The sequence below is a fragment of the Mytilus galloprovincialis genome, chromosome 4, assembly GCF_965363235.1.
Source record: "Mytilus galloprovincialis chromosome 4, xbMytGall1.hap1.1, whole genome shotgun sequence".
In the NCBI taxonomy this organism is placed as follows: domain Eukaryota; kingdom Metazoa; phylum Mollusca; class Bivalvia; order Mytilida; family Mytilidae; genus Mytilus; species Mytilus galloprovincialis.
The window spans coordinates 13,429,440-13,456,968 of record NC_134841.1 but is presented as its reverse complement, the minus strand read 5'-3'; the positions used below and the strand labels follow the sequence as shown (position 1 = coordinate 13,456,968).

General features: G+C 32.4%; 1 protein-coding gene across 1 annotated transcript in view; it reads right to left on the bottom strand.

Annotated features, from left to right (window-relative positions):
- Positions 1–27,087, bottom strand: part of LOC143070976 (transient receptor potential cation channel subfamily M member 6-like) — a 64,194-nt gene extending 37,107 nt beyond the window's left edge. Inside the window, exons 1-3 of the mRNA XM_076245073.1 lie at positions 26,930–27,087; positions 23,762–23,930; positions 18,590–18,707 (exon numbers count right to left, since the gene is read on the bottom strand). Coding sequence (XP_076101188.1) covers positions 18,590–18,707; positions 23,762–23,930; positions 26,930–26,984 — 342 coding nt within the window. The 5' untranslated portion in view covers positions 26,985–27,087. The remainder of the gene's footprint in view (positions 1–18,589; positions 18,708–23,761; positions 23,931–26,929) is intronic.
- Positions 27,088–27,529: the final 442 nt, after the last annotated feature.

Sequence of the window (27,529 nt, the reverse complement as noted above, 5' to 3'; positions counted from 1 at the left end):
GACGTACAGTTGAAAGTACGTGTTGTTGAGCTAGGATTGCACAATGTTAAATCAGTATTATGTCACGATAAGCTACCAATGCAATATGCTCACTAGAAATTACACGACGTACAATTGAAAGTACGTGTTGTTGAGCTAGGATGGCACAATGTTGAATCAGTATTATGTCACGATAAGCTAACCATACAATATGCTCACTAGAAATTACACGACGTACAATTGAAAGTACGTGTTGTTGAGCTAGGATTGCACAATGTTAAATCAGTATTATGTCACGATAAGCTAACCATACAATATTCTCACTAGAAATTACACGACGTACAATTGAAAGTACGTGTTGTTGAGCTAGGATTGCACAATGTTAAATCAGTATTATGTCACGATAAGCTAACCATACAATATTCTCACTAGATATTACACGACGTACAGTTGAAAGTACGTGTTGTTGAGCTAGGATTGCACAATGTTAAATCAATATTATGTCACGATAAGCTAACCATACAATATGCTCACTAGAAATTACACGACGTACAGTTGAAAGTACGTGTTGTTGAGCTAGGATTGCACAATGTTGAATCAGTATTATGTCACGATAAGCTAACCATTCAATATTCTCATTAGATATAACACGACGTACAGTTGAAAGTACGTGTTGTTGAGCTAGGATTGCACAATGTTAAATCAATATTATGTCACGATAAGCTAACCATACAATATGCTCACTAGAAATTACACGACGTACAGTTGAAAGTACGTGTTGTTGAGCTAGGATTGCACAATGTTAAATCAATATTATGTCACGATAAGCTAACCATACAATATGCTCACTAGAAATTACACGACGTACAGTTGAAAGTACGTGTTGTTGAGCTAGGATTGCACAATGTTAAATCAGTATTATGTCACGATAAGCTAACCATACAATATTCTCACTAGAAATTACACGACGTACAATTGAAAGTACGTGTTGTTGAGCTAGGATTGCACAATGTTAAATCAGTATTATGTCACGATAAGCTAACCATACAATATTCTCACTAGAAATTACACGACGTACAATTGAAAGTACGTGTTGTTGAGCTAGGATTGCACAATGTTAAATCAGTATTATGTCACGATAAGCTAACCATACAATATTCTCACTAGAATTTACACGACGTACAATTGAAAGTACGTGTTGTTGAGCTAGGATTGCACAATGTTGAATCAGTATTATGTCACGATAAGCTAACCATTCAATATTCTCATTAGATATAACACGACGTACAGTTGAAAGTACGTGTTGTTGAGCTAGGATTGCACAATGTTAAATCAATATTATGTCACGATAAGCTAACCATACAATATGCTCACTAGAAATTACACGACGTACAGTTGAAAGTACGTGTTGTTGAGCTAGGATTGCACAATGTTAAATCAGTATTATGCCACGATAAGCTAACCATACAATATTCTCACTAGATATTACACGACGTACAGTTGAAAGTACGTGTTGTTGAGCTAGGATTGCACAATGTTAAATCAATATTATGTCACGATAAGCTAACCATCCAATATGCTCACTAGAAATTAAACGACGTACAGTTGAAAGTACGTGTTGTTGAGCTAGGATTGCACAATGTTAAATCAGTATTATGTCATGATAAGCTACCAATGCAATATGCTCACTAGAAATTACACGACGTACAGTTGAAATTACGTGTTGTTGAGCTAGGATTGCACAATGTTATATCATAATTATGTCATGATAGGCTTATTTAACATTATTTTGACACGAAACGACACGAAGGTGGAAAAAAGGACCACTGATGTAGGACCTGAGGTATCTTGCAAATAGTGCCGCATATGCGTAGTAGTTATATGATATAAAAAGAGAATGAATTAAAAATAAATTATTCTAGTTTGTATTTACACTGTTACAGTACGGTCCGTATATCATTTTAAAATAGTGAAAAGTTTTCCAATTGTAGAATTTTGGAATTTAAAAAGTTTTGAATTTTTCAAGTTAAATTTTCAACAAATACTTGAAATTTTTAAATTATTAATATCGTTTTTAGATTTTATAGTTTAGATTTTTGATTAATCTTTAAAAGTACTAAACTTAACGTAAAGTTTTGATTATTTCGCCTTTTTTAAAGTTTGATTTTTTAAAGTTTCAAAATTAAAAAGGGGCCGCAAAAGCGGGGCACCTGTTAGCTACGGAAACAAAACGAAACAAAATGAAATGAACAGTTACTTAAAAGTTTATGTATAGAATGAGACCAGAGGCAGGCAGTTGTAAGCTTATTAAACCTGCATCGAAAAAGTTAATTATTGTTTAAAAAAGTCTCTATAAGCTTAAGGTTTCAGATATATAACTCAGAACTATTCTCTCCTCATTTAAGAAAAACAGTAAAAACTGGATAACTCTCAATAGGCCGAGTAGTATGGTAGGGTTGAGCATGTATATATATTTTCAATTGAACTGTAACCAATAAAATTGCTCTATACTTGATTTCAATTTTTTTTTTTGCTTTATAACTTTTTACTATATATGCAATCATGTCGGCAAATGAAATTATCGAAATTCAAGTACATGATTTTAAACGATTACCTTCGTTTTCAAATATTCGGCTTTGGACGTTCCTGAAAGGGTAGATCAAGAAAAAGCGTTTCGGTCTCATGCAATTTTTAACATTTTGTTATCAATTTTTTTTATCGATTGCATATTGATAATATATTGCCTTGTATCATTGATTTCAGTTCAAAGTATTGATACGGAAGAAATTTTTAATCTATGGTGTCGCTATGAACGTAGTGCTAGCCGTGAATGTTGGAGGTTGTTGATATCTGTTTTACAGTGTTAGCCGCTTAAAGTAACTAAAAGATCAAATATTAGTAGCTTGGTGCCAGGAAACTGTTTTAATATATGTAAATAAACCTATCATATAGATAGACGCCAGGTTGGAAATTTTGTATTTGCAGCAGCCTCGCGTTTCGTCTACAAAAAAACTAACCAGTCACGCTCGAAACAAATAAAATTAAAAATACCAAATGAAATATAATCAAAAAGGCCAAATAAAGTAAACGTTACCATTCAACTAATCGTTCTGGTTTTATTTTAAAGCTCAATACATTCATATATATAAACGTTTACCATAAATATTGTTCAGCTTGCAAATCTTTGTAATAGTTGCCGCTGTACATTAAGCTCCAATCTATTTATTTGTAGGTGTCGGCATTTTGAAAATTGAAATTTTAAACAAGTTTATATTTAACCCCTTTCCACTTTGCGGATGCGAGTCGGCTACCTTGTAGCGGCATTGCCATGCTCTTTTCCGAGATCTACAAGGGTGACTTTTACGTGCAAGAGATTTGGCTCTCTCTTAACACTGGTCAGCAATTTATGGTCCCCTTCTGACGGACTTTCACTGTTAAGCCAATAAGGGGAACCAGATGTTTTTTGCTAGTTCCGTGTTTGTCATTTGTCCATTTTTAAGTTATCGCACAACAATCAAATTTCAGGCCAAGTACTCCTCACGTTAAGAACCCCTGCAGTGACCCGTTGCAAGGAAAGATTTCTGTCCCTATTCAATATATCATCATTTTTCCAGTGGCATATACGACTCTTACCTATTCTACCTGTTGTATATCATGTTAATTTGTTATAATCTTGAACATACATGTAATATTTGCCACTGGCAACCATCAATCAATAATTTAGAATAAGTCGTTTTACTAAAACAAAAATGGGTTTCAACTCCCTTGGGCAAAGTGGTCCTAATCTGTCTAAGAAAAGGCTCCGCGTTAACTTTGTCAACCATACTTTGACCTATAATGGTATACATTTACAAATTGTGATTGTGATGGAGAGTTTTCACATTGACACTCATACCACATCTTCTTATATCTACTTAGTTGGAATTTGATATTTCAACTTTCCATTTGGTCAAACATCTCTTAAATTGTTTTGGTTCTTATATTTACTTTGCTTTCAAATATTCCAATATTTTGAGCGTTCCGTAGGTAAATGCTTTACTTAAAATTCAACGTTTTACATTGTCCTGGTTTTTCGAGAGCACAATTGGTGTGTGGCCAAAATGGCAAAATTCATTGTGCAGAGATCGTGGCACTGACTCTCTTTACACGCCCCATTCTGACTGGACATAGATGCGTATTTGTACTTTGCTCAAGGTTGATTGTGCTACAATAACTAAATAAAATACTTCGCTGAGCTGAGCCTGATTCGACCGCAGTGGTCGAACCCTGAACAGTTGGTGCAAGTTTCGACACATTATTTAAGCTTGATACAGTCTGAAATTGGATTGTGATCAAACTTTTGACATAATATAGGTTTCTGACACATAATAAATGTGGTGAAAGATCTTTAAAATTTGAAATGGGTTTAAATATTTGTATTCAATTCCAATCGATTTTTTGTTTTGCTATTACGCAATGTGCAATCCAAGATTTCTTCCTGGTCCAATATTGAGCTATTGCACAATAGATTTAAAATGAAGATGTTTTGGATGTGGCAGATCCAGGGGGAGGGTTCCGGGGGTTGGAACCCACCTTTTTTTGGACGATCAATGCATTTAAATGTGGACATATAGTTGGACCCCCCCTTTTTGTCATGGGTTTGGAACCGGCTGGATCCGCCCCCTGTAAATGCTATTGCGCAATTCGGTGCAATTGAAGAGTTCTTGCTAATGCGCAATACTATGATGTAGCGCAATACTATGCTATAGCGCAATACTATGCTATAGCGCAATTATATGCTTTAGCGCAATACTATGCTAAAGCGCAATAATATGCAATTGAATATTTCCTGCTATTGCACAATACTTTATTTAATAATTTACACATAATATCCGGTGTGTATCTCCTGATATATCAGTATTTTCATACGACCGCAAAAATTGAAATTTTTTTTCGTCGTATATTGGTATCACGTTGGCGTCGTCGTCGTCGTCGGCGTCGGCGTCGTCCGACGACATTTGGTTTTCGCACTCTAACTTTAGTAAAAGTAAAAAGAAATCTATGAAATTTAAAAAAAAATATGGAAATGAAAGGAAAGTTAGGATTGATTTTGTGTGTTTTGGTCCCAACAGTTTAGGAATTAGAGGCCAAAAAGGGCCAAAATAAGCATTTTTTTTTTCGCACAAAAACTTTAGTATACGTAAACAGAATTCTATGAAATTTTGACATAAGGTCTATGACCACAAAAAAAAGCTTGGGATTGATTTTGTAAGTTTTAGTCTCAACAGTTTAGGAATTAGAGGCCAAAAACAGGTCCCAAATAAGCATTTTTCTTGGTTTTTGCACAAAAACTTCAGTATAAGTTAATAGAAATCTATGAAATTTTAGCACAAGGTTTATGACCACAAAAGGAAGGTTTGAATTGATTTTGGGGGTTTTGATACCAACGAATTAGGGGCAAAAAATGTCAAAAATTAAACTTTGTTTGATTTCATCAAAAAATGAATTATATATACATGTATATATTTATATATATTTATTATCCTCCTTAAGGAGAGTATGGATATACATGAACATAAATACAATTGTGGTATAATAGAGATATTGATATGCCAAATCTAACCGTGTATTCAGATTCTTAATTTTTGGTCCTGTTTTCAAATTGGTCTACATTAAGGTCCAAAGGGTCCAATATTAAACTTAGCTTGATTTTAACAAAAATTAAATTATTGTGGTTCTTTGATATGCTGAATCTAAACATGTACTTAGATTTTTTATTATGGGCCAAGTTTTCAAGTTGGTCAAAATCGGGGTCCAAAATTATTATATTAAGTATTGCGCAATAGCAAGAAATTTTCAATTGCACAGTATTACGCAATAGCAAGAAATCTTCAATTGCACAGTATTGTGCAATAGCAAGAAATCTGCAATTGCGCAGTATTGCGCAATAGCAAGAAATATCTAATTGCACGATATTGTGCAATAGCAAGAAATTTTCAATTGCACAGTTTTGTGCAATAGCAAGAAATATTCAATTGCACAGTATTGTCCCGTTTTCAAATTGATAATAAAATTGAGAATGGAAATGGGGAATGTGCCAAAGAGACAACAACCCGACCATAGAAAAAACAACACTACAACAGAAGGTCACCAACAAGTCTTCAATGTAGTGAGAAATTCCCGCACCCGGAGTCTACATTAAGGTCCAAAGGGTCAAAAATTAAACTTTGTTTGATTTCAACAAAAATTGAATATATGGGGTTCTTCAATATGCTGAATCTAACCATGTATTCAGATTTTTAATATTTGGGCCCAGTTATCAAATTGGTCCACATTGAGGTATAAAGGGTCTAAAATTGAACATTATTTGATTTCATCAAAAATTGAATTCTTGGGGTTCTATGATATATGCTGAATCTAACCATGTATTTAGATTTTGGACATTGGAACATAATAGGTAAATGTCTAATTTGAAAAGTTTAAGTTCTTAGACCACATTCATTCTGTGTCAGAAACCTATGTTGTGTCAACTATTTAATCACAATCCAAATTCAGCGCTGTATCGATCAAGCTTAAATGTTGTGTCGGACTCCATACTTGCCCCAACTGTGCAGGGTTCGACCTCTGCGGTCGTATGAAGCTGCGCCCTGCAGAACATCTGGTTTGCTTTAAAATACAAATACGAAATATGAATCAATAGAAAAATATAAAATTTTAAGAAAAAAAGATATGAAACAAATTACACCCCTCCCCATTTTTACGATAAACGCATGAGAAAAAAGGATGATGAACGGATAAATGACATTGCATATTTCGCGTCAGAAATGGCAATTATTGGTGTGTCAGATTTCTTGTGTGTCATGAATGCTTATTAATCATAAATGATCTTAGAGTAAGAGCACGTTTTCACTATCAAACATCTCTTATTCAGGCAAGCCACTACCCTTTGACGGCATTTTGGAAAACAAACCAAGACCATGTCAAAAGTGCAGAAGAAAATATAAACATATATCAATATTATCAACATCCACATTCATTTCGTCCAAACGTCTGGAATTAGAAGAAACTTTTGAATTCTGCTCAAGTCAAGCACGAGATTGTATTTTATATCATTCTATAGTTATTCTCATTGTATATGTGTGTATTGCTATTTTTCTTCTTGAGCAAAAATCAGAATGCTACAAGTATACCCAGATCAATCCTTTTATATTCCCACACAAATCCCTTAACATTTGTCACTTAAATATAAACCATGTTTTACCAAAATTTGCCGAAATACAATACTTAATTTCGGATTCAAAATCAAACACGCATATTTTATGTTTGAGTGAAACATTTTTGTCAAGTAGTGTCAAAAATAAAGAGATCAATATTCTAGGGTACAATTTACATAGAAAAGACAGAATTGATAAATCTGGGGGTGGGCTTTTACTTTATACTTCAAAACAAATAAATACGCTTAGAAGGAACGATTTGGAAATGCAAGAAATTGAGTCAATGTGGATAGAAGTTATTAATATTCATCAAAAGCCTATTTTACTAGGTTATGTATATAGACCACCTAACAGTAATGCTGACTGGGTTACTAAGTTTGAAACCATGATGTTAAAAGTTGACACTGAAGAAAAGGAAACTATTATTATGGGAGATTTTAATATTGATATAATGTCAAGTAAAAAAACATGCTAAGTGGTCACACATCAAAAATATTTTCAACATGAGTCAAATGGTTACAGAACCTACCAGAGTAACTAAAACTTCATCTACTTTAATTGACCATGTGTATTGTAATCTGCCAGAAAATATTAATTATATTGCAGTTCCAAAATATTCAATCAGTGATCACTATCCAGTATGTATTTCTCATAAAAGAGGGTTCAAAACGAAAAAGCAAATTCATGATTATATAACTTATAGATCTACAAAATATTTTAACGAGACTGATTTTATTCACCATTTATCTCAGTGTCCCTTTGACAGTATACTAGATGATTCTGATGAAGCGCTACTAAGTTTTATAAATATTTTTACTGAAGTTTTAAATCATCATGCTCCTCTCATTAAAAAGCGAGTTAAACATGTTTATCAAAATCAGTGGATAAATGATGAAATTAAGGAGGGCATGAAAAAACGTGATTATTATCATAAGAAAAAAGACACATATAACTATAAATTTTGGAGAAATAAGGTTAAATACCTCATAGAAAATTCAAAACAAAATTTTTATACTGAAGTATTAGAACAAGAAAAAGGAAATAGTAGCAAATTATGGAAACACTTGCATAATGTAAATGGTAGTGAAAATCATCATAACCATGCAATCTTAAATGACTGTAGTAATAAACCAATTACAGACCCTAAAAGCATTGCTGATACTTTCAATAATTATTTTACAAATATTACTGAAAATGTTAATCTTAATTCAAACTCAAGCACCAGTTGTTCTGGAAAACTTGATAATTATATTTCATGTCGTGTACCAGAAAATGTCTTTTTTACCATACCACAAATAACTAATGAATTTGTTCTCCATCAATTAATCACACTTGATGAGAAAAAAGCAACAGGTCTTGATAATATCAGTGCAAAGTTTTTAAAAATGTCATCACACCTAATTTCAGTTCCATTATGCCACATTTTTAATTTAAGCATAAGAAAATCAGTATACCCATCGTTATTCAAACTGGCTAAAGTTCTACCAGTTTTTAAAAATAAAGGTTCAAAAAATGATGTTTTTAATTACAGACCTATTGCAATTTTACCATTACTATCTAAGATCCTTGAGCGACACGTAAAAACTCATTTCATGAATTTTCTAAACAAATATAATCTATTGTATGTCATGCAATCAGGCTTTCGTGCAAACCATTCCTGTCAAACTGCTATGACTTCTTTGTTAGATAAATGGTTAAAAGCCGTTGATGAAGGAAATTTAGTAGGGGCAGTATTTTTAGATCTGTGTAAAGCTTTTGATCTTCTAAATCACAAACTGCTCCTTCAAAAATTACAAAAATATAAATGTTCTTGTAATTCAATTCATTGGTTTACTTCGTATTTAGCTGATAGACATCAAGTCGTATCAATTTCAAATACTTTTTCAGACGTATCTACATTAAAAGCAGGTGTACCTCAAGGGTCCGTTTTAGGTCCTATATTATTCTTAATATTTATTAATGATTTGCCTTTGTGTAATCCTAATCATAATCTTGATCTTTTTGCTGATGATAGCACTATTTCTGTAATTGGAAAAGACAAAAGGTATATAAGTCAGACACTCAATGTTGTATTAGAAAATATTTGTCAATGGGTTGATGAAAACAAAATGTTAGTTAATGTGTCAAAAACTAAGACAATGTGTATAGGTTCAAAACAAAAACTGTCTGTAATGTGTAATGACACATTAAATGTATCCATTAATGGCCAAAAGATTAATGAAAGTCACTGTGAAAAAGTCCTGGGTATTTTTGTTGACAAAACTCTTTCTTGGTATGATCAAATTAATCATATAATCAAAAAAGTTAATTCTTCATTAGCTTTATTAAAAAGAATCAAGAAATACTTGAATCACAATGCACGAATTCTATTTTACAATGCGTATATTCTTCCACATTTGGATTACTGTTGTTCAGTATGGGGAAACTGTAACAAGTTTTTAGTTGACAGTTTACTAAAATTGCAAAAAAGGGCAGCTAGAATTATTTTAAACGAACACGATATTCGAAAACCATCTATTGAACTATTTAAGGAATCTGGAATTATTCCTGTTACTAAGAGAATATTTTACCACAAATCATTATTAATGTATAAATCAAAACACCAACTGGCACCAAAATATTTATCCAATCTTATTGTGCCTACAAGTAGTAAACAATCGTACAATACTCGACTTTCATCATCGGATAATTTTATTGTCCCTAAATCAAATACAGAATTATACAAATCAAGTTTTTCTTTTAGTGGTCCAAAAGTGTGGAATTCACTGTCCAGTGAAATTAAAAAATCAAAAAGTATATCTGCATTCAAAAACTCTTACAAGTCATTTTATTTTTAAAAGTGTTGAATTTATAAGTTAAGACACAATGTATACCATAGTTGTTTTTGTTGTTGTTGTTATATTACTTTATATACGCCTATTGTTTACATGTGTGTAACAGTAGATTAATTATTTTTTATTCATATTGTTAACATTGTATGCATGTAGAGAGCCTTATTGAAAATTGGTTTAATCCAAATGAGCCACTCTCTTTAAATAAAGATATTATTATTATTATTATTATTATAATCAACCTTGTATAAATCTGTTTAACCTACAGCGAGTTTTCACTGTTACTCCTAAATGTTGGGCGCTGTGGAAACAAAATAGTTCTGAAATATTATTTTAAACGCTCAGCTTATATAAGAGATTTTTTTTTTTTTAAAGAGAATCGGTTTAAATAAATAAAATCCATATTTACAAAACCTTAACACATTTCAGGATACTGTTATCTCATGTTAATGTTCAATTTGTTTTAAAAAAACACTTCTTCTTTAAATTGTTTATTTTGCAATTGAAAATTATTTTGTGCGTTTTATTCCTAATTAAGGATGATCATAATCGAAGCTGTGCTTCTTGTTTTAACACGAATTATCCGATTTTAAGAAACATCTATTTTGTTACCAAATTTTTCACCGCTTACAATTGCCTTCCTTTTGACTTATTTTATACATTAACTTTGAAGTAACCGTAGCTCTTCATTTCATTTTGTTTCGTTTCGTTCCGCTTTTATTCCGTTTTGCAGTTTACAGGTACCCCTCTTTTCGCCCATTTTCTAATGTTGATATCTTCATCAAAAACTTTCAAAAATCAAACTTTCCAAAAGCGTAATAATCAAAAACTGCACGTTAAGAGTACTTTAAGTTGATCAAATATCTAAACTATCAAATCTAAAAACGATATTTAGAATTTTAATAATTTGGTGAAAATTTCAAAATTTCAAAACTTTTTCAAATTTTGAAATGATAATATTACATGGACCGTACTGTTACAGTGTAAAAAGAAAGTAAAATAATGTATTTTGAATATATGCCTGCTGTGTAGATTTAACGCATGTCTTAACATTCTGTCCAGCTTTAAGGGAAACTCGTATGAAGTATTTCCTTCCTCTCAAAATCCTGGTCACAAATATCATAGGTTGCAAAGGATGGGAACAACTTTTTAACATTAACCAAAACATTGTAGCACTTTTGCTAGATTTCTCAGTTTTCCACAGTATGCAAAACCTCAGTAAAACCCAGAAGATGAATGTCGAGTCACTGACTAGAGACTTCTGTTACAAAATACATATCTGCCGCTTACAGCTTCTTAAGAACTTAGAAAACAAGTGAAATTCAAATGGAAGTATGTGAATGCTAGGAATGATTAGTATAGACAATGTACTTTAGTAACTTTTGTACCTAAGCAATTTTTACTTTTTTACTTATGATGGACAAGTTGGGTTTTAGATTTTATGCCTCCAAACATGTACATTTTATTTTTCTAATCCTGTGAATATTTTTCCATCCCAAATTTATTTGTATTTTTATCTCTTAACCATGTTAACCTCTCCACCATATGTACAGAGCACGTCTACTGGCCCTTTTTTACATTATTAATTTTATCGATTATTTTTACCTTTTTTTGTTTTTTTTTACTTTTTAACCCTATTGTAATTAACTTTTAAAAATATAAAATAAATCTTTAATTAACCCACTAATGTAAATACTCCTAATTACCCATTGCGGGGTGCTCCTTAGATAGGAAGCTAATACACAAGAAAGAAAGAAAGATATATTCTCTTTTTATATCATATAACTACTACGCATATGCGGAACTATTTGCAAGATACCTTAGATCCAACATCAGTGGACCGTTTTTCCACCTTCGTGTCGTTTCATGTCAAAATAATGTTTGATTAGCCTATCGTGACATAATAATGATATAACATTGTGCAATCCTAGCTCAACAGCACGTACTTTCAACTGTACGTCGTGTAATTTCTAGTGAGCATATTGTATGGTTAACTTATCGTGACATAATATTGATTTAACATTGTGCAATTCTAGCTCAACAACACGTACTTTCAACTGTACGTCGTGTAATTTCTAGTGAGCATATTGTGTGGTAAGCTTATCGTGACATAATAATGATTTAACATTGCGCAATCCTAACTCAACAACACGTACTTTCAACCGTACGTCGTGTAATTTCTAGTGAGCATATTGTATGGTTAACTTATCGTGACATAATATTGATTTACCATTGTGCAATCCTAGCTCAACAACACGTACTTTCAACTGTACGTCGTGTAATTTCTAGTGAGCATATTGTATGGTTAGCTTATCGTGACATAATATTGATTTAACATTGTGCAATCCTAGCTCAACAACACGTACTTTCAACTGTACGTCGTGTAATATCTAGTGAGAATATTGTATGGTTAGCTTATCGTGACATAATACTGATTTAACATTGTGCAATCCTAGCTCAACAACACGTACTTTCAACTGTACGTCGTGTTATATCTAGTGAGAATATTGTATGGTTAGCTTATCGTGACATAATACTGATTTAACATTGTGCAATCCTAGCTCAACAACACGTACTTTCAACTGTACGTCGTGTAATTTCTAGTGAGCATATTGTATGGTTAGCTTATCGTGACATAATATTGATTTAACATTGTGCAATCCTAGCTCAACAACACGTACTTTCAACTGTACGTCGTGTAATATCTAGTGAGAATATTGTATGGTTAGCTTATCGTGACATAATATTGATTTAACATTGTGCAATCCTAGCTCAACAACACGTACTTTCAACTGTACGTCGTGTTATATCTAGTGAGAATATTGTATGGTTAGCTTATCATGACATAATACTGATTTAACATTGTGCAATCCTAGCTCAACACCACGTACTTTCAACTGTACGTCGTGTAATATCTAGTGAAACTATTGTATGGTTAGCTTATCATGGCATTAAAGTAATCTAACAGTATGCTAGTTTAGCTTTACAAAGTATGGTTTAAAGTCTACATACATTATGATAAACCTATCGTGACATTATAATGATATAACGTAGTGATATCTAAGCTTTACATTTATTAATAATAAGTCAACATCATGAAGTTCAACTGTTCGTTTCATTTGTTATCCTAGCAACCGAAGAGTACGTCTAAACATTATACAGTATCAAGTTAACATCGTATAATGTCATCTTAACAACATGTAGTTTCAACTCAACGTTACGTGTTATAAGCATATCACCATAACGCCGTGGCTTACCACGATGATTTCCCAACATCAACACTTGAAGTTGCAAGTCAACACAACGCAGATTCAACTTAGCATTTTATTATTTAAAGTTTTCATTTTGATGATTTAATTCATCATCACGCTGTATTAACTTTACAATGGAAGCTTCAGCATAACGTTATGTAAATCTCTAATATATGACAGCTGAGGTTTTCCATACAAACGTTTTCCTTAGAATGGTGGAGCTCCGTGTAAAACGATCAAAATTGTCACACAACAGCGATCAAAAATGTCAAATAAACATCGAAAAATAAATGTTTGCTACCTGAATTTTCACATGTACCTTTTCTGATATACACATATATAGTCTTACCTGTCTGAAAGTTTTAAAGCCATTGTCCCAGTAGAATAACAATTATATTCATTTTCTCCATGTCGGATATTTTTATTGACTGTACAATCGCTTGCAAGTTTACTGTAATATCACTCGGAGCCTTCCTGTACAATAACTTGGAGCTTTCCTGTAGAATTGCTTAGCCAAATTTATTAAATACATTGCACATGCATTGTATATAAAAATAAGGAGATGTGATATGATTGTCAAAGTTCAAAAAATAAATGGATTTAAGAAATTATAGTCGGCTATAAAAGGTCCCGACATGAAAAAAAAATTCAATACCTTTAGAATTTAACTGACGGTCTAATTCATAATAAAACAATTTACAAAAAACATATATGACAGACATGAATCAACGACAACCACTGAACTACGGGCTCTTGACTTGGAACAGGTACATAAAGAAATTGGCAGGGTTAAAAAATATTTGTATATTTGTGAGCTAATTTCTACCCAAAAGTAGCACAGCACAAGACCAAACTAAAAAAATCTGTTGAATGATCGGATCATCATTTAATACTATCATTGACGATATCAGACCAGGTGCGGATCCCGCCTTTCTGCAAAAGGGGGCGGGGGGTCCAAACCACGGAACACCCTGAAATGTCCACTAAATAAAAAATAATCGCAAAAAATGGGGTTTCAACCACTAAAACTCCCTCTCCCCGCATACCGGATACGCTAATGCAGGCTGCATCCATTCAAATAAAAGCTTCAAACATCAGTAACACTTTTGAGTGTGTAATTTAGGTTTTAAAAAAACTGATAACAATACCAAATAACTAACTGTAACTTATTAAATCGTAACAGAAAAAGGAGAGAAAAATCATGCCAGACATATATTGTATTGGATTGCAGTAGTTTTTATAAATATTTATATGACAAAAGTATCATAGAAAAAATTAAAATGATCATAAATGTGGCAGAAGAGATAGTAGTAAGCATTATCTACTTAAGAGTTATAATTAGTCATATGCCACTAGAAACTATTACAGCAAAATGTAATGAGTTTGTAAGTAAAGGTAATACCTTTGACTAGCATGCTTGTTAGCTGGACCATGAAGTCATTACAAGGTAAAGTAGGTTACCCTCCTTTCTTAGTAGTCTAGTTGTCCAAACGATGAAAATAAAAGCTCCAAGTGATTGTACAGGAAGACTCCGAGTGATATTACAGTAAACTTGCAAGCGATTGTACAGTCAATAAAAATATCCGACATGGAGAAAATGAATATATTTGTAATTTCTACTGGGACAATGGCTTTAAAACTTTCAGACAGGTAAGACTATATATCAGAAGAAAAGGTACATGTGAAAATTCAGGTAGCAAACATTGATTTTTCGATGTTTATTTGACATTTTTGATCGCTGTTGTGTGACAATTTTGATCGTTTTACACGGAGCTTCACCATTCTTAGGAAAACGTTTGGATGCATATATCTTTCTTATTATTTTATTGGTTCATATTTACATAAAGAATGTTTTAGCTATCAAAACTTGAAACAGAAACGTTTTATAGTAGCAAAAGAGTTCATCAAAGTTTCCATCAAGCAACTTGTTATTTTGCAAATGTCGGAGCCCCGCTTGACAGTCTCCCGAATGACCAATTTATTAGAAAACCGTACAGTTCCGTTCCCACACTGTGGAGCTGGCATGTCAGTTAACTGCTAGTAGTCTGTTGTTATTTATGCATTACTGTAATTTTATTTATTTTCTTTTGTTACATCTTTTGACATCAGACTCGGACTTCTTTTGAACTGAAGTTTAATGTGCGTATTGTTATTCGTTTACTTTTCTACATTGGCTATAGGTAAAGGGGGAGGGTTGAGATCTCATAAACATGTTTAATCCCGCCTCAAGTTTGCGCCTGTCCCAAGTCAGGAGCCTCTGGCCTTTGTTAGTCTTGTATGATTTTTAATTTTAGTTTCTTGTGTATAATTCGAAGTTTAGTATGACGTCCATTATCACTGTAAACATATTTTTAAGGGGCCAGCTGACGGACACCTACGGGTGCGGGAGTTTCTCGCTACATTGAAGACCCATTGGTGGCCTTCGGCTGTTGTCTGCTCTATGGTCGGATTGTTGTCGCTTTGACACATTCCTTTTCCCCATTTCCTTTCTCAATTTTATTCTCCATTTTAGATTTAGAAGATTTATTTATGAGCAGTGGGGAATTTGAGTTTTTAAATTTAAAAGCACCTCTTTTTATATAGAAGAGTTATCTGCTTGGAAACGTTTCAAGGGTATTTTCAATCCATTTAATGCATTTCATGTTAGAAAAGAATCTATTTGGTTCAATCTGTGTATCAAAGTTTACAGAACGAGTAATTTTTACAAATATTGTTACATAAAAGGCATACGGTTCATCCATGATATTGTAGATAATAAAGTTGAACTTTTCTCTCATTAACCAAAAAATATAACCTAAATTTTACTTCTGTAGTCATTCTATCTATAACACTTGTTATACCACGTGACTGTATAGATTTGTTATTACAACAGTCACACATGTCACCTAGCAGCAACTCATTCGGATCGTTTTTGAGCATGTGAATAAACAAAAATATTTTAGTAAATTATTTGCTTAAGATGTTTATTCACTTTTTATCGACCATTTCTCTTATTTCACAACAATGGTGGGAAGACAGTTTTAATATAGCAATTAGTGACGAAAAGTGGAAAAATATATATTCATTGGCTTTTAAAGTGACTTGACTGTTAGTGTTGCTATCCACCAATTGCAACTCATTCAAAATTTTGACGAAATTGCAATTTGTTTTATTAAACCAAATTGTTCAACTTTTTGAACTTTTTGAAACCAAAAAAAGATTATCTCCCCTTCCTACAAACATATTGCAGTTTCACAAATATTTTACTGAATATGGAATGTTTTTATTCACATAATGTGTGATTCTTATGAATATAGAATACTTTTCGAAAGAAAAACTACATAAAAGCTTAGTTTGGAAATTTTTATAGCAATTAAAAATAAAACAGTTCACCTTTAGTATGGTAATGGCTATAATATAACTATACAAATTGATAGACTGATTTAGTAATACCATCAATAAAGTGGAGTTAAAGTCTTATAGGATTGTATAAAGATAAAAAAAAAAAAAAAAGTCTTATAGGATTGTAAGTATGTTTTATTTTATCACCTTGCACTTTCACGACTTGACTGTGGTTTTCTACAGCAGTTGGTTCAAATTTCCAGTTGAACAATTTGGTTTAATAAAACAAATTGCAATTTCGTCAAAATTTTGAACGAATATTGCAATTGGTGGATAGCAACACTTACAGTCAAGTCACTGTAAATTAAATAGAAATCAAACTACAAGCTGTCCGATATAAATGTAGACAAAATAGTCTACCATAATTATCTTCTTGAAAAATATAAACTTTTCTTGACTAAAGAATGTGCTAGTTGTAAATAAATAGAAACTACAGAGCATATATTTTTTGAATGTGTAGAAATAAAACAATTTTGGAAAGAATTTTCTTATTGGTGGTATTTAGTTATGGAGTAAGAATATTTTTGAATATAGACAATGTCTTTTTTGGTGTGTTGAATTCTGATAAATTAGTTTTAAATAATTTTATTCTACAGGCAAAGTACATTAATTATGTAAAGAACACACAATATAATTAGACAGACAGACAGTTAATATATATGCAAGCTTTTCTTAAATTTCTCAAAAGACATCTGGAAATATTAAAATGTTTATATCTTTCTAAAGACAAACACGAGTCATTTATTGACAGACGAGGGGAATTGATGAAAGCTATTTATTTAATTTATGATGAATATGATTACATATTTAATTAATTCCAATGTATTCCTAAGATGTATCATATACTGTGTATTCACATCGTTAACTTGTAAGTTTTTACTATTTCATATTCGCATAATATCAATAGTAAAACAATAACATAAAATTCATGTCATTTACCTTACTCGTAAAACTGTATACATTATGCCCTGACGTTTGAGCACCAAAAAAATCAATACAAATTAAAATAATAAATAAATTCACTTTAATCATGCTCATGCTTTATTTCGGGTAAGTTGATGCTTTTATACATTTTGTTACGGTTCTTAAACATTTAGAGTTAAATTATGTTTAACGAAATATATATTATAATGTTGTGTATTTTTCTTGGTAGGTTTGAAAACATTTCAAACAAATATTCTTAACTGAGATAATCATTCGGTATATATAATTAGTAGTCATCATTTTATAAATTAACGACTGTTTTTGATAATCGATGGGCGGTTACCTCCCCTTGACAGGCTCATTATTTCACTTTTGTATATATTGTTTTTATTCAATTTTAAATTAACCAAAGCTGGTAGGATTTTATCGCTTTTTTAGTGTGTATAAAAGACACCCTTTCATACCTATAAATGTATTTATTCGATTTGAAACGTAATCAAATCTTATATAACAACATTAAGAATCTTTCATAATTTTAGAAATATTTTTTTAAAAAGCCGGAATTCTCTATATGTACCTGTTGTTAAAAGTAAGCAAGAGTATCTGCCACGCAGTTATCATGTGACTATTGATAAATAAAGCCATGGTCTTGTTCTCTATCTTAAATTGTGTATACTCTTTACTTCCAATTTATGATACATTTGTAGGGGTATTACACATGTTGCCACAGTAGTCACTCATGTCAGGAAAACGCTGTTTTTGTTTTTGTTTTTGTTCTTTTCCTTATCCCTTTATCTATAACTACATTGGTCCTGCTAATCAATTGACGATTGTGTAAATAAACCAGTCAGAATTCAAATGAGGTAAACAATTTTTTTTAAAGAATTTTCCTCCACTCGATATAAAAAAACATGGACACGTATGATTTCTACTGTTGGACAGTTTTAAATAATTCTGGATATTTAAAACTTTGGATGTTTTATGGACGAATAAAGAAATAAAAGACAAAAGTACTCTACATTTTACTTACCAGGTGACTGTACTCCTGTATTGTCGCCATTCTTCTTTGCAATTTCATGTACTCGTCTGAACGCATATATATACCTAATAGCAGTGGCGCGTTTATTTTCAGGATTTTTTCCTTGTCACTTTAAAAGAGTTCAATATAATATGAATGACATGTAGTCAAATAATCATGGCAATTGCCCACTACAAGTATATATAATGACAGTTATAAAGTTCTATGTTCAACACGTTGAAAAGATATGGACACGATTGATGCAATAAGAGATGATTGTATTTCCTATTAATATTGTTGTCCTTTTCTCATTTGAAATCGGTATTTTTTTTGCATTTAAGAAATGAATGCTTCTTTTTGTAATTTTATTGGGGTGTAAAAGCGTTGACCAAAGTACATTTTGTATTAATAACCGCGGAAGCGCTTCATTCTAAAAATGTGCGCACGGTCAACGCTTTTACAACCCAACGAAGTTACAAAAAGAAGCATTCAAAACTTATAATTACATTTTTTAGTTAGGATCATGAAAACACGATTCACATCATGTTTTTATTTAATTTACCTGTGCACTTTTTTATGGGACCTCGTGTCATTATGGATGATATTAAAGTTTTATTGTGTAATGCAATTGCTAAAGGAATAACACGTGATTTGGAGTTAGCTAATCAGAATAACGTATTATAATGAAACATACATCTAATGTAATTATTTCGTTGTTTGTAGTAAGAGAGAGTTTCAACTTTGGTTACAAACTTATTAGGTTATGCCGGCTTGAAATGTTTTACTGATCTGTGTATGCACTGTTTGAGTTATGATAATGTATTAAGTCTATCTAATCATCATATGACGATAATTTAAGAAACATAGTTTATATCATATTAACTCTATATTGTATTGAATCTTGCAACAAAAGATAATAATATATTGTAATAAGAATCAATTTAATTATAGGATTAATCGCCTTTTTAAAGGAATTTATTTTTGTATTAACTCGATCAATTCACTCACAAACACATAAAAGTCAGAAATGATATGTTTTATGAGTGACGTTGTCCAGTTTATACACCAATTAATTCCCTTAAAAAGGCGATTAATCCTTATAATTCTTTAAAATTGGAGATAGAGAAGATATTTTTCCACTATAAGACTTTGGAATAGTCTTCCTTTGAGTTTACAAAAATCCCCAAGTGTGGGTATATTTAGAAGTGGACTGGAAAGGTTTTATAGGACTGATGATATATGTAAACCTTTCAACTATGGGATAGGGAAACTTAATATAAGTCATTGTCAACTACGAAATAATGCTAGCAACCTTAAATCTCATTTGTTTAATCAGTTCTTATTCGAGAACACTTTTTTGTGCAAACTTAAACCACCCTGTTGAGGATAACCAATATTTCTTTTTTATTTGCCCTAAGTACAATGATATAAGACAGATCCTTCTTGATTCCATTTACTCCATTGCTGATAATGATGACATACATATTGAATTATTACTTTTTAGAAACAGATCATTTTCATATGATATGAATATTGCTATTTTTTAATCTATTCAGAAATATATCAGTGACACTCAACGTTTTATTTGAAAATTACTTAATTTTTGTTTCGTATAGTTTTATTTTTTTCTCCTCCACTTCAATATCAATTCATTTGTTATACTTAGCAAGCTTAGTGTCTCTTCCAAGCCATATATATATATATACATATTTCTAATGATTTATAAAGGATATTTGCATATTTCAAGGTACTTTAAATAAATGATGAGTAATTGCCTAAATACTTTTAAAATAAACTTCGCATTTAGTAAGTAACACTGTAAACATATATTTGCTCATGTATGCTTATAAGTAGCACGCATGTTCCACTATATTGCATTATTTTAAATACAGTTGTTATAAAAGAGGGACGAAAGATACCAACGGGACAGTTAAACTCATAAATCGAAAATACACTGACAACGCCATGAAAAAGACAAACAGACAAACAATAGTACACATGACACTACATAGAAAACTATGATAAGCAACACGAACCCCACCAAAACTTAGGGGTGATCTCAGGTGCTCCGGAAGGATTATACCTAGTACATGTATTATGGAGAGAGCTTTTATAGGCTGTGCCTGTTGCTCAATCCTTTTCATATCTTAATGAATATAAAATGTTTAAAATCAAATATTTTTCTATCACACGTAAATGTTATATTTATGTTCTCAATAGACCTGGCGCATGAATATATTTATTGGTAAACGCAAAAATATGAACTCAGTGAAAGGAGTAGGTCCGGTAAGGGCCGATTTTGGCCCCAAATTTCAGTTTCATCTAACGAGATATTTAGGACACTTTTTAAACACTTAAGTGTCTATTTCAATTGATTCGATTAGTTTATGTAAAAGATTTTAACTGATTCAGTCATTAAAAACGCTCCGATTGAAGCTTAAATATGACAAATCTATCAAATATGCCAAAAAACGTCACTTTTCAGATGGTTTTCGTCAAAAATGAAAGTGGCCGCATCCGTGTTCATCCTCAACCTTTATATATGTTATGTATTATCATCAAATACAACTTACATTTCAATATTATGAATGAACACGAATGCGGCCACTTTCATTTAAGACGGAAACTGTCTAAAATTTAACTAAAATGCTATAATTGTGAAGATTTCAGTAATTTAGCATGACTTTATGATGCTAGTACACGATATATGTGCATTGTATTGTAAAAAAAACAGCACATATTTATGTAGCAGAAGCATTCTTCTTTCCAAAAAATAGCTAAAAGATTACATTTTCACAATTTTGCAAAACTGCTTAATTTTGGGGCCAAAAAGGGGTCTTACTGAACCTACTCCTTTTCTTTCTGATAAAAATTTAAATATAGAGCAAAAATTCTTATTATCATTCAAACGGATGTTTTTGTGTTTTTTATTTTATTTAACGATAAACTTGTATTGAATAAATTTTGTTAACATCGGTGTTGCTATTTACATTGGTTACGAAAAGAAGTCCCCGAGGGTATCACCAGCCCAGTAGTCAGCACTTCGGTGTTGACATGGATATCAATTATATGGTCATTTTTTCTAAATTTTCTGTTTACAAAACTTCGAATTTTTCGAAAAACTAAGGATTTTCTTACCCCAGGAGTAGCCGTATTTGGCACAACTTTTTGGAATTTTGGGTCCTCAATGCTCTTCAACTTTATATTTATTTGGCTTTTTTAACTATTTTGATATGAGCGTCACTGATGAGTCTTGTGTAGACGAAACGCGCGTCTGGCGTATAAAATTATAATCCTGGTACTTTTTATAACTATTTACACCACTGGGTCGATGCCACTGCTTGTGGACGTTTCGTCCCCGAGGGTATCACCAGCCCAGTAGTCAGCACTTCGGTGTTGACATGAATATCAATTATATGGTCATTTTTATAAATTTTCTGTTTACAAAACTTTGAATTTTTCGAAAAACTAAGGATTTTCTTACCCATGGAGTAGATTACCTTAGCCGTATTTGGTACAACTTTTTGGAATTTTGGGTCCTCAATGCTCTTCAACTCTGTATTTATTTGGCATTTTTAACTATTTTGATATGAGCGTCACTGATGAGTCTTGTGTAGACGAAACGCGCGTCCGGCGTAAAAAATTATAATCCTGGTACTTTTGATAACTATTTACACCACTGGGTCAAGGCCATTGCTGGTGGACGTTTCGTCCCCGAGGGTATCACCAGCCCAGTAGTCAGCACTTCAGTGTTGACATGAATATCAATTATATGGTCATTTTTATGAATTTTCTGTTTACAAAACTTTGAATTTTTCGAAAAACTAAGGATTTTCTTACCCCAGGAGTAGATGACCTTAGCCGTATTTGGCACAACTTTTTGGAATTTTGGGTCCTCAATGCTCTTCAACTTTGTATTTATTTGGTTTTTTTTTAAATATTTTGATATGAGCGTCACTGATGAGTCTTGTGTAGACGAAACGCGCGTCTGGCGTATAAAATTATAATGCTGGTACTTTTGATAACTATTTACACCACTGGGTCGAAGCCACTGCTGGTGGACGTTTCGTCCCCGAGGGTATCACCAGCCAAGTAGTCAGCACTTTGGTGTTGACATGAATATCAATTATATGGTCATTTTTATAAATTTTCTGTTTACAAAACTTTGAATTTTTCGAAAAACTAAGGATTTCCTTATCCCAGGAGTAGATTACCTTAGCCGTATTTGGCACAACTTTTTGGAATTTTGGGTCCTCAATGCTCTTCAACTTTGTATTTATTTGGATTTTTTAAAACTATTTTGATATGAGCGTCACTGATGAGTCTTGTGTAGACGAAACGCGCGTCTGGCGTATAAAATTATAATCCTGGTACTTTTGATAACTATTTACACCACTGGGTCGATGCCACTGCTGGTGGACGTTTCGTCCCCGGGGGTATCACCAGTCCAGTAGTCAGCACTTTGGTGTTGACATGAATATCAATTATATTGTCATTTTTATAAATTTTCTGTTTACAAAACTTAGAATTTTTCGAAAAACTAAGGATTTTCTTACACCAGGAGTAGATTACCTTAGCCGTATTTGGCACAACTTTTTGGAATTTTGGGTCCTTAATGCTCTTCAACTTTGTATTTATTTAGCTTTTTTAAATATTTTGATATGAGCGTCACTGATGAGTCTTGTGTAGACGAAACGCGCGTCTGGTGTATAAAATTATAATCCTGGTACTTTTGAGATCACCCCTAGTTTTTGGTGGGGTTCGTGTTGTTTATTCTTTAGTTTTCTATGTTGTGTCATGTGTACTATTGTTTTTCTGTTTGTCTTTTTTATTTTTAGCCATGGCGTTGTCAGTTTGTTTTAGATTTATGAGTTTGACTGTCCCTTTGTTATCTTTCGTCCCTCTTTTGATAACTATTGGTCAACCTCGTCGTTTATCGAAACATAACCAACGTCAACATCAATTACCGGAAGTCCTCTCGATCAATCATATCAACGTATTTCTTAATATGCAAATAATATAAGAGTTATACTAGTATAATGAGGACTTCCTCGTGTTGTCGGAAGACATCCACGATGGTATCATTATTCCAGTAGTCACCAATTCTGTGTTGACATGCAATATGTTGTTTTGTATGTCTAGTTTTTCGAACTATTTTGATTCAATTAGAACTTTAACACTTACATGGGTCTTGACTCATTTAAGTATTCAATTATAAAATCTACTGCCTTGCCAGAACCTTTCATCAACAAAACTGGAATGTTTCGCTCAACAGCTTCTTTAATCTGATGAATAGTAGATTTATCACCTTCAACAGCAATCATCAAAACGGGAACTCTCATTTGTATCAAAACTGTAAATGGCATAAAATTTGGATAAAATGAGCAACCAAATAATCTAAAAGGATCAATAGGTATGAACAAAAGTTAAAAAGTCTAATATTTTGACACAATTGATCACTTTATAGTAAAAGCATGACGCTTTTCACATTGTTATTTATTATAATGATAAACTTTTTTGAAAATGAAGCCATCAGAAAGGAATCCTTAATAGACGCCAAAATTCAAAATGGTCCCCATTTGTCAAGAGGCTGTCCTATTTGTTGGTTTGATTGATCCCTTTATTACAAAAGCATAAAATTTGGCACTGTGAAAGCCATCTACAAAATTTCCATACTGGCCGCCAAAAGCAAAAAGCGGCGTCAAACATAAAATGGCCGCAAACAGTCGAGATTCTTATACCATATAGTTGTATGATTAATCACTCTACAGTAACAGCATGAAATTTTGAAAAGAGGTAGTTATGAGTTTTACTGTACATGCTACTTGTGTGTTTCTTCATTCTACATTGGCTAGAGTTATATGGGATGGTTAAGGTTCACAAAACATGTTTATCCCCGCCGCATGTTTGCGCCTCTTCAACGGCAGGAGCCTCTGGCCTTTCTTAGTCGTTTTTTAACTTGAGTACATTTATATGTTTTGGAGTTTAGTATGACGTTCAATTTTACGGCACTAGTAAACATTTTAATTAAGGGGCCAGCTGATGCCCAAATCTTAATGCTGGGTTTTCTCGTTGCATTGAAGACCGGGACTTGCGGTCATAAAACTTTCGAGAACGATTTTTGTACTCAGACTCAAGAATCAACCAATCAAAATGCTAGATTACATGTTTCGAGCATGATTTTTGTCCTCCGAGCACTGAGCAAAGTTTTATGCCTTCAAGGCCAGGAGTTAACCTTCGGCTGTTATCTGCTCTTTGGTCGGGTTGTTGTCTCTGTAACATTTCCCATTTCCATTCTTAATTTTATGATGCTTATAAACATATTTGGATATTGATCCATCTTTAAAAAAAGTTTAGGAGTTTAATTATACCAATATATTAGAATTAGACTTTTGACTGTTGGGCGGCTTTATAAAATTGCCGGCCATAAAGGATTAAAATGGCTTCAGATTCAAAGGTGTTCATTAGAATCATTAGTAACAATATGCAAAGTTTCATGCTTTACACCGTAGTGGTTGATATATTGTAGGTATAGCGTCTTATTAAAAATAGTGCAGCTTTTGATTATTTAACAGGAAATTTACAGAAAAAGGAACATACTCATCAATAATAATTTATGTCGCAAAAATGTGATGCCTACTTCAACAGCGATGTACATAGTGGCACAATGTTCCCCAGCAATACATGCATAAAATTCGATGTAATGGTTGTAAAAACATACCAAAGATTAGTATGTAGACAAAACATGATTTAATCTACATGTAAACATTGAGTTTTATCAATTGGAACCTAATTGTGTCTAGTTTACGTGTGAATTACACTAACACATGTACAACACAGAGTTTAGGTCAATATGAACTCAGCCTTAACTTGATACCGGTGATGTGAGTTTCGTTTAAAGAGAGTTGAGACAGCTTAATCAAATAAAAACTGAAATAGCCTTATGAACCGATTTTTCTAAACGATATGTCAAATAACAAATAAGGTTATCTACAATTCCGGGTAAAATAAAATTGCCTTTATTATTGATTTCATTTCTGAAAGGAAAATACAACTGTGTCACATAAAAGTGCTGACTACAAGTCTGCTTGAATGCATCTTTCGGGAACCAATCCAACATGGAATATCATGAACCCCCAGTGCAAGCTTAAATGGGAATTTAGATCCACTGTAAGACATCTAGTAGACACTTTCGTCACACTTGTACTAGCTGTTTCCTACGACAGAGTGTAAGACCTACCTACTTCGATGGCAACTGATACTTATGGTCGTATTTTCAAGAAAGGTATTGTTTGCCCTTCCAATGCATTTACTACAAAATTTATGAACTTCGTCTGATGCAGAAATCATTGAGCAGTATATCAGTAAACGGTTCACTCCAAGATACCAGTATGTCTTTATAACAACATATATGAATGGACGTTCAAGCAGTTTTGCAAACGTTTGACAAATCTGAAGCTAATCTAAATATCGGTGAAAAACTGTTTCTTTTCAAGAGAGGTATTCGAATCTTCCATCAGCTATACTAAGATTTTTGAACCAGATATCCAGTGGAAATAGAGAACTCAATTGATGTGTCATCATACCCATCAGTTTTTAAAGGGAAATTCGAATAGCTCAAACATCAGCGGCTAATTTAAGTGTTAAGGCTGCACTAGGGACAACTAGTTCATGGTCAAGCTATCATGCTCTGTGGTTTTAGATGGGAAGCAATTACCTAAGATGTCTTCCTTTCTATCTCTGTTTCACTAGCAAGCTAAATCCATTGCAGTGAAACATTCATTGAACATTTTTCAAAGAGCATATGAAAGCTAAATTGAGGTCAAACTACCGTTGCGGCTTTTGACGAACCACTTTTTACAGTAGCGAAACTAATACAATGGTGGATTTAAACTAATATTCAGATGCAATAAAATAATCTATGACACTAATACTTACCATTAAGTTAATGTAAGCTGTACTGTCATAAATTATCACAAATTGTTTTTTCGTTTAAAGTTCGTAATTGATCTTGTAAGGATAAAAAAACAAATTTAAGAAAGTTTATTACTTTACTACTTCTAGATAGTTTATCTAATTCGGTGCAGTATGAATAAGATTGGAGTTAAGATCTTAAATTGGTAGGTTCATCCTTGGTCGTGGCGTTATATTTCTAAGTGAAAAGTATATCCCAATATTTGGAGTGTTTTCAAAATATCTTTCTTAAGTATCGATAGCATGTCAGCTGCCAATTGGCGCTATAAGTTGATTAAGTTACAGATTCAAAACATTTCGTTTTGATTAAGAGTTCATTATAAAATATAAAGTAAGCAGCTGCATGTTATGTTATAATAAAATTTGAATATTCAATACCTGTGTCTTTTGCTTTTGACAATGATGGGGTATACTCTTCTGAAAGTTTTTCCATAAATTGGCACAAATATTTGTTGAACCATCTGTATTTTTTTTTGTGAACACCTTGGAAATCCGGTTTCAGAGTGAAACACCAATCTAATTTTGAGATATTTTGTTTGCATACCTGTCTCAATAAAGTAAAACAATTTGAGAATACATAAAATGCATGTTTACCTGAATCAAATATGTCCTACAATTAAAAAGCCGGTTAAGTGTTTTGCTACATGTATATTGTAACATCTGTGTTGTTGCACATTGGTCGAAACGAAAAGGAGTCATCTTGACAATGGAACGTATTGAAAGAATGACATATTAAGAGCAATTCTCTGTAACCACCAACCATTTTATATAGGGGTGCCGGCACGCATAGTCACCGATTTTCATGAAACTTAGCCAAAACATCTGATCATGTAAAAAAGTAAGAAAAATGCCCACCCAAATGTTGCTAGGTCATGGTTGACATGGCAACCAAGTGAATGAGATTTCCCGCAAATTTTGAGGAATTTAGCATCGAAAAAACAACTACTTTGCAGTCATTCGTAATTAAAACTAAGTTTT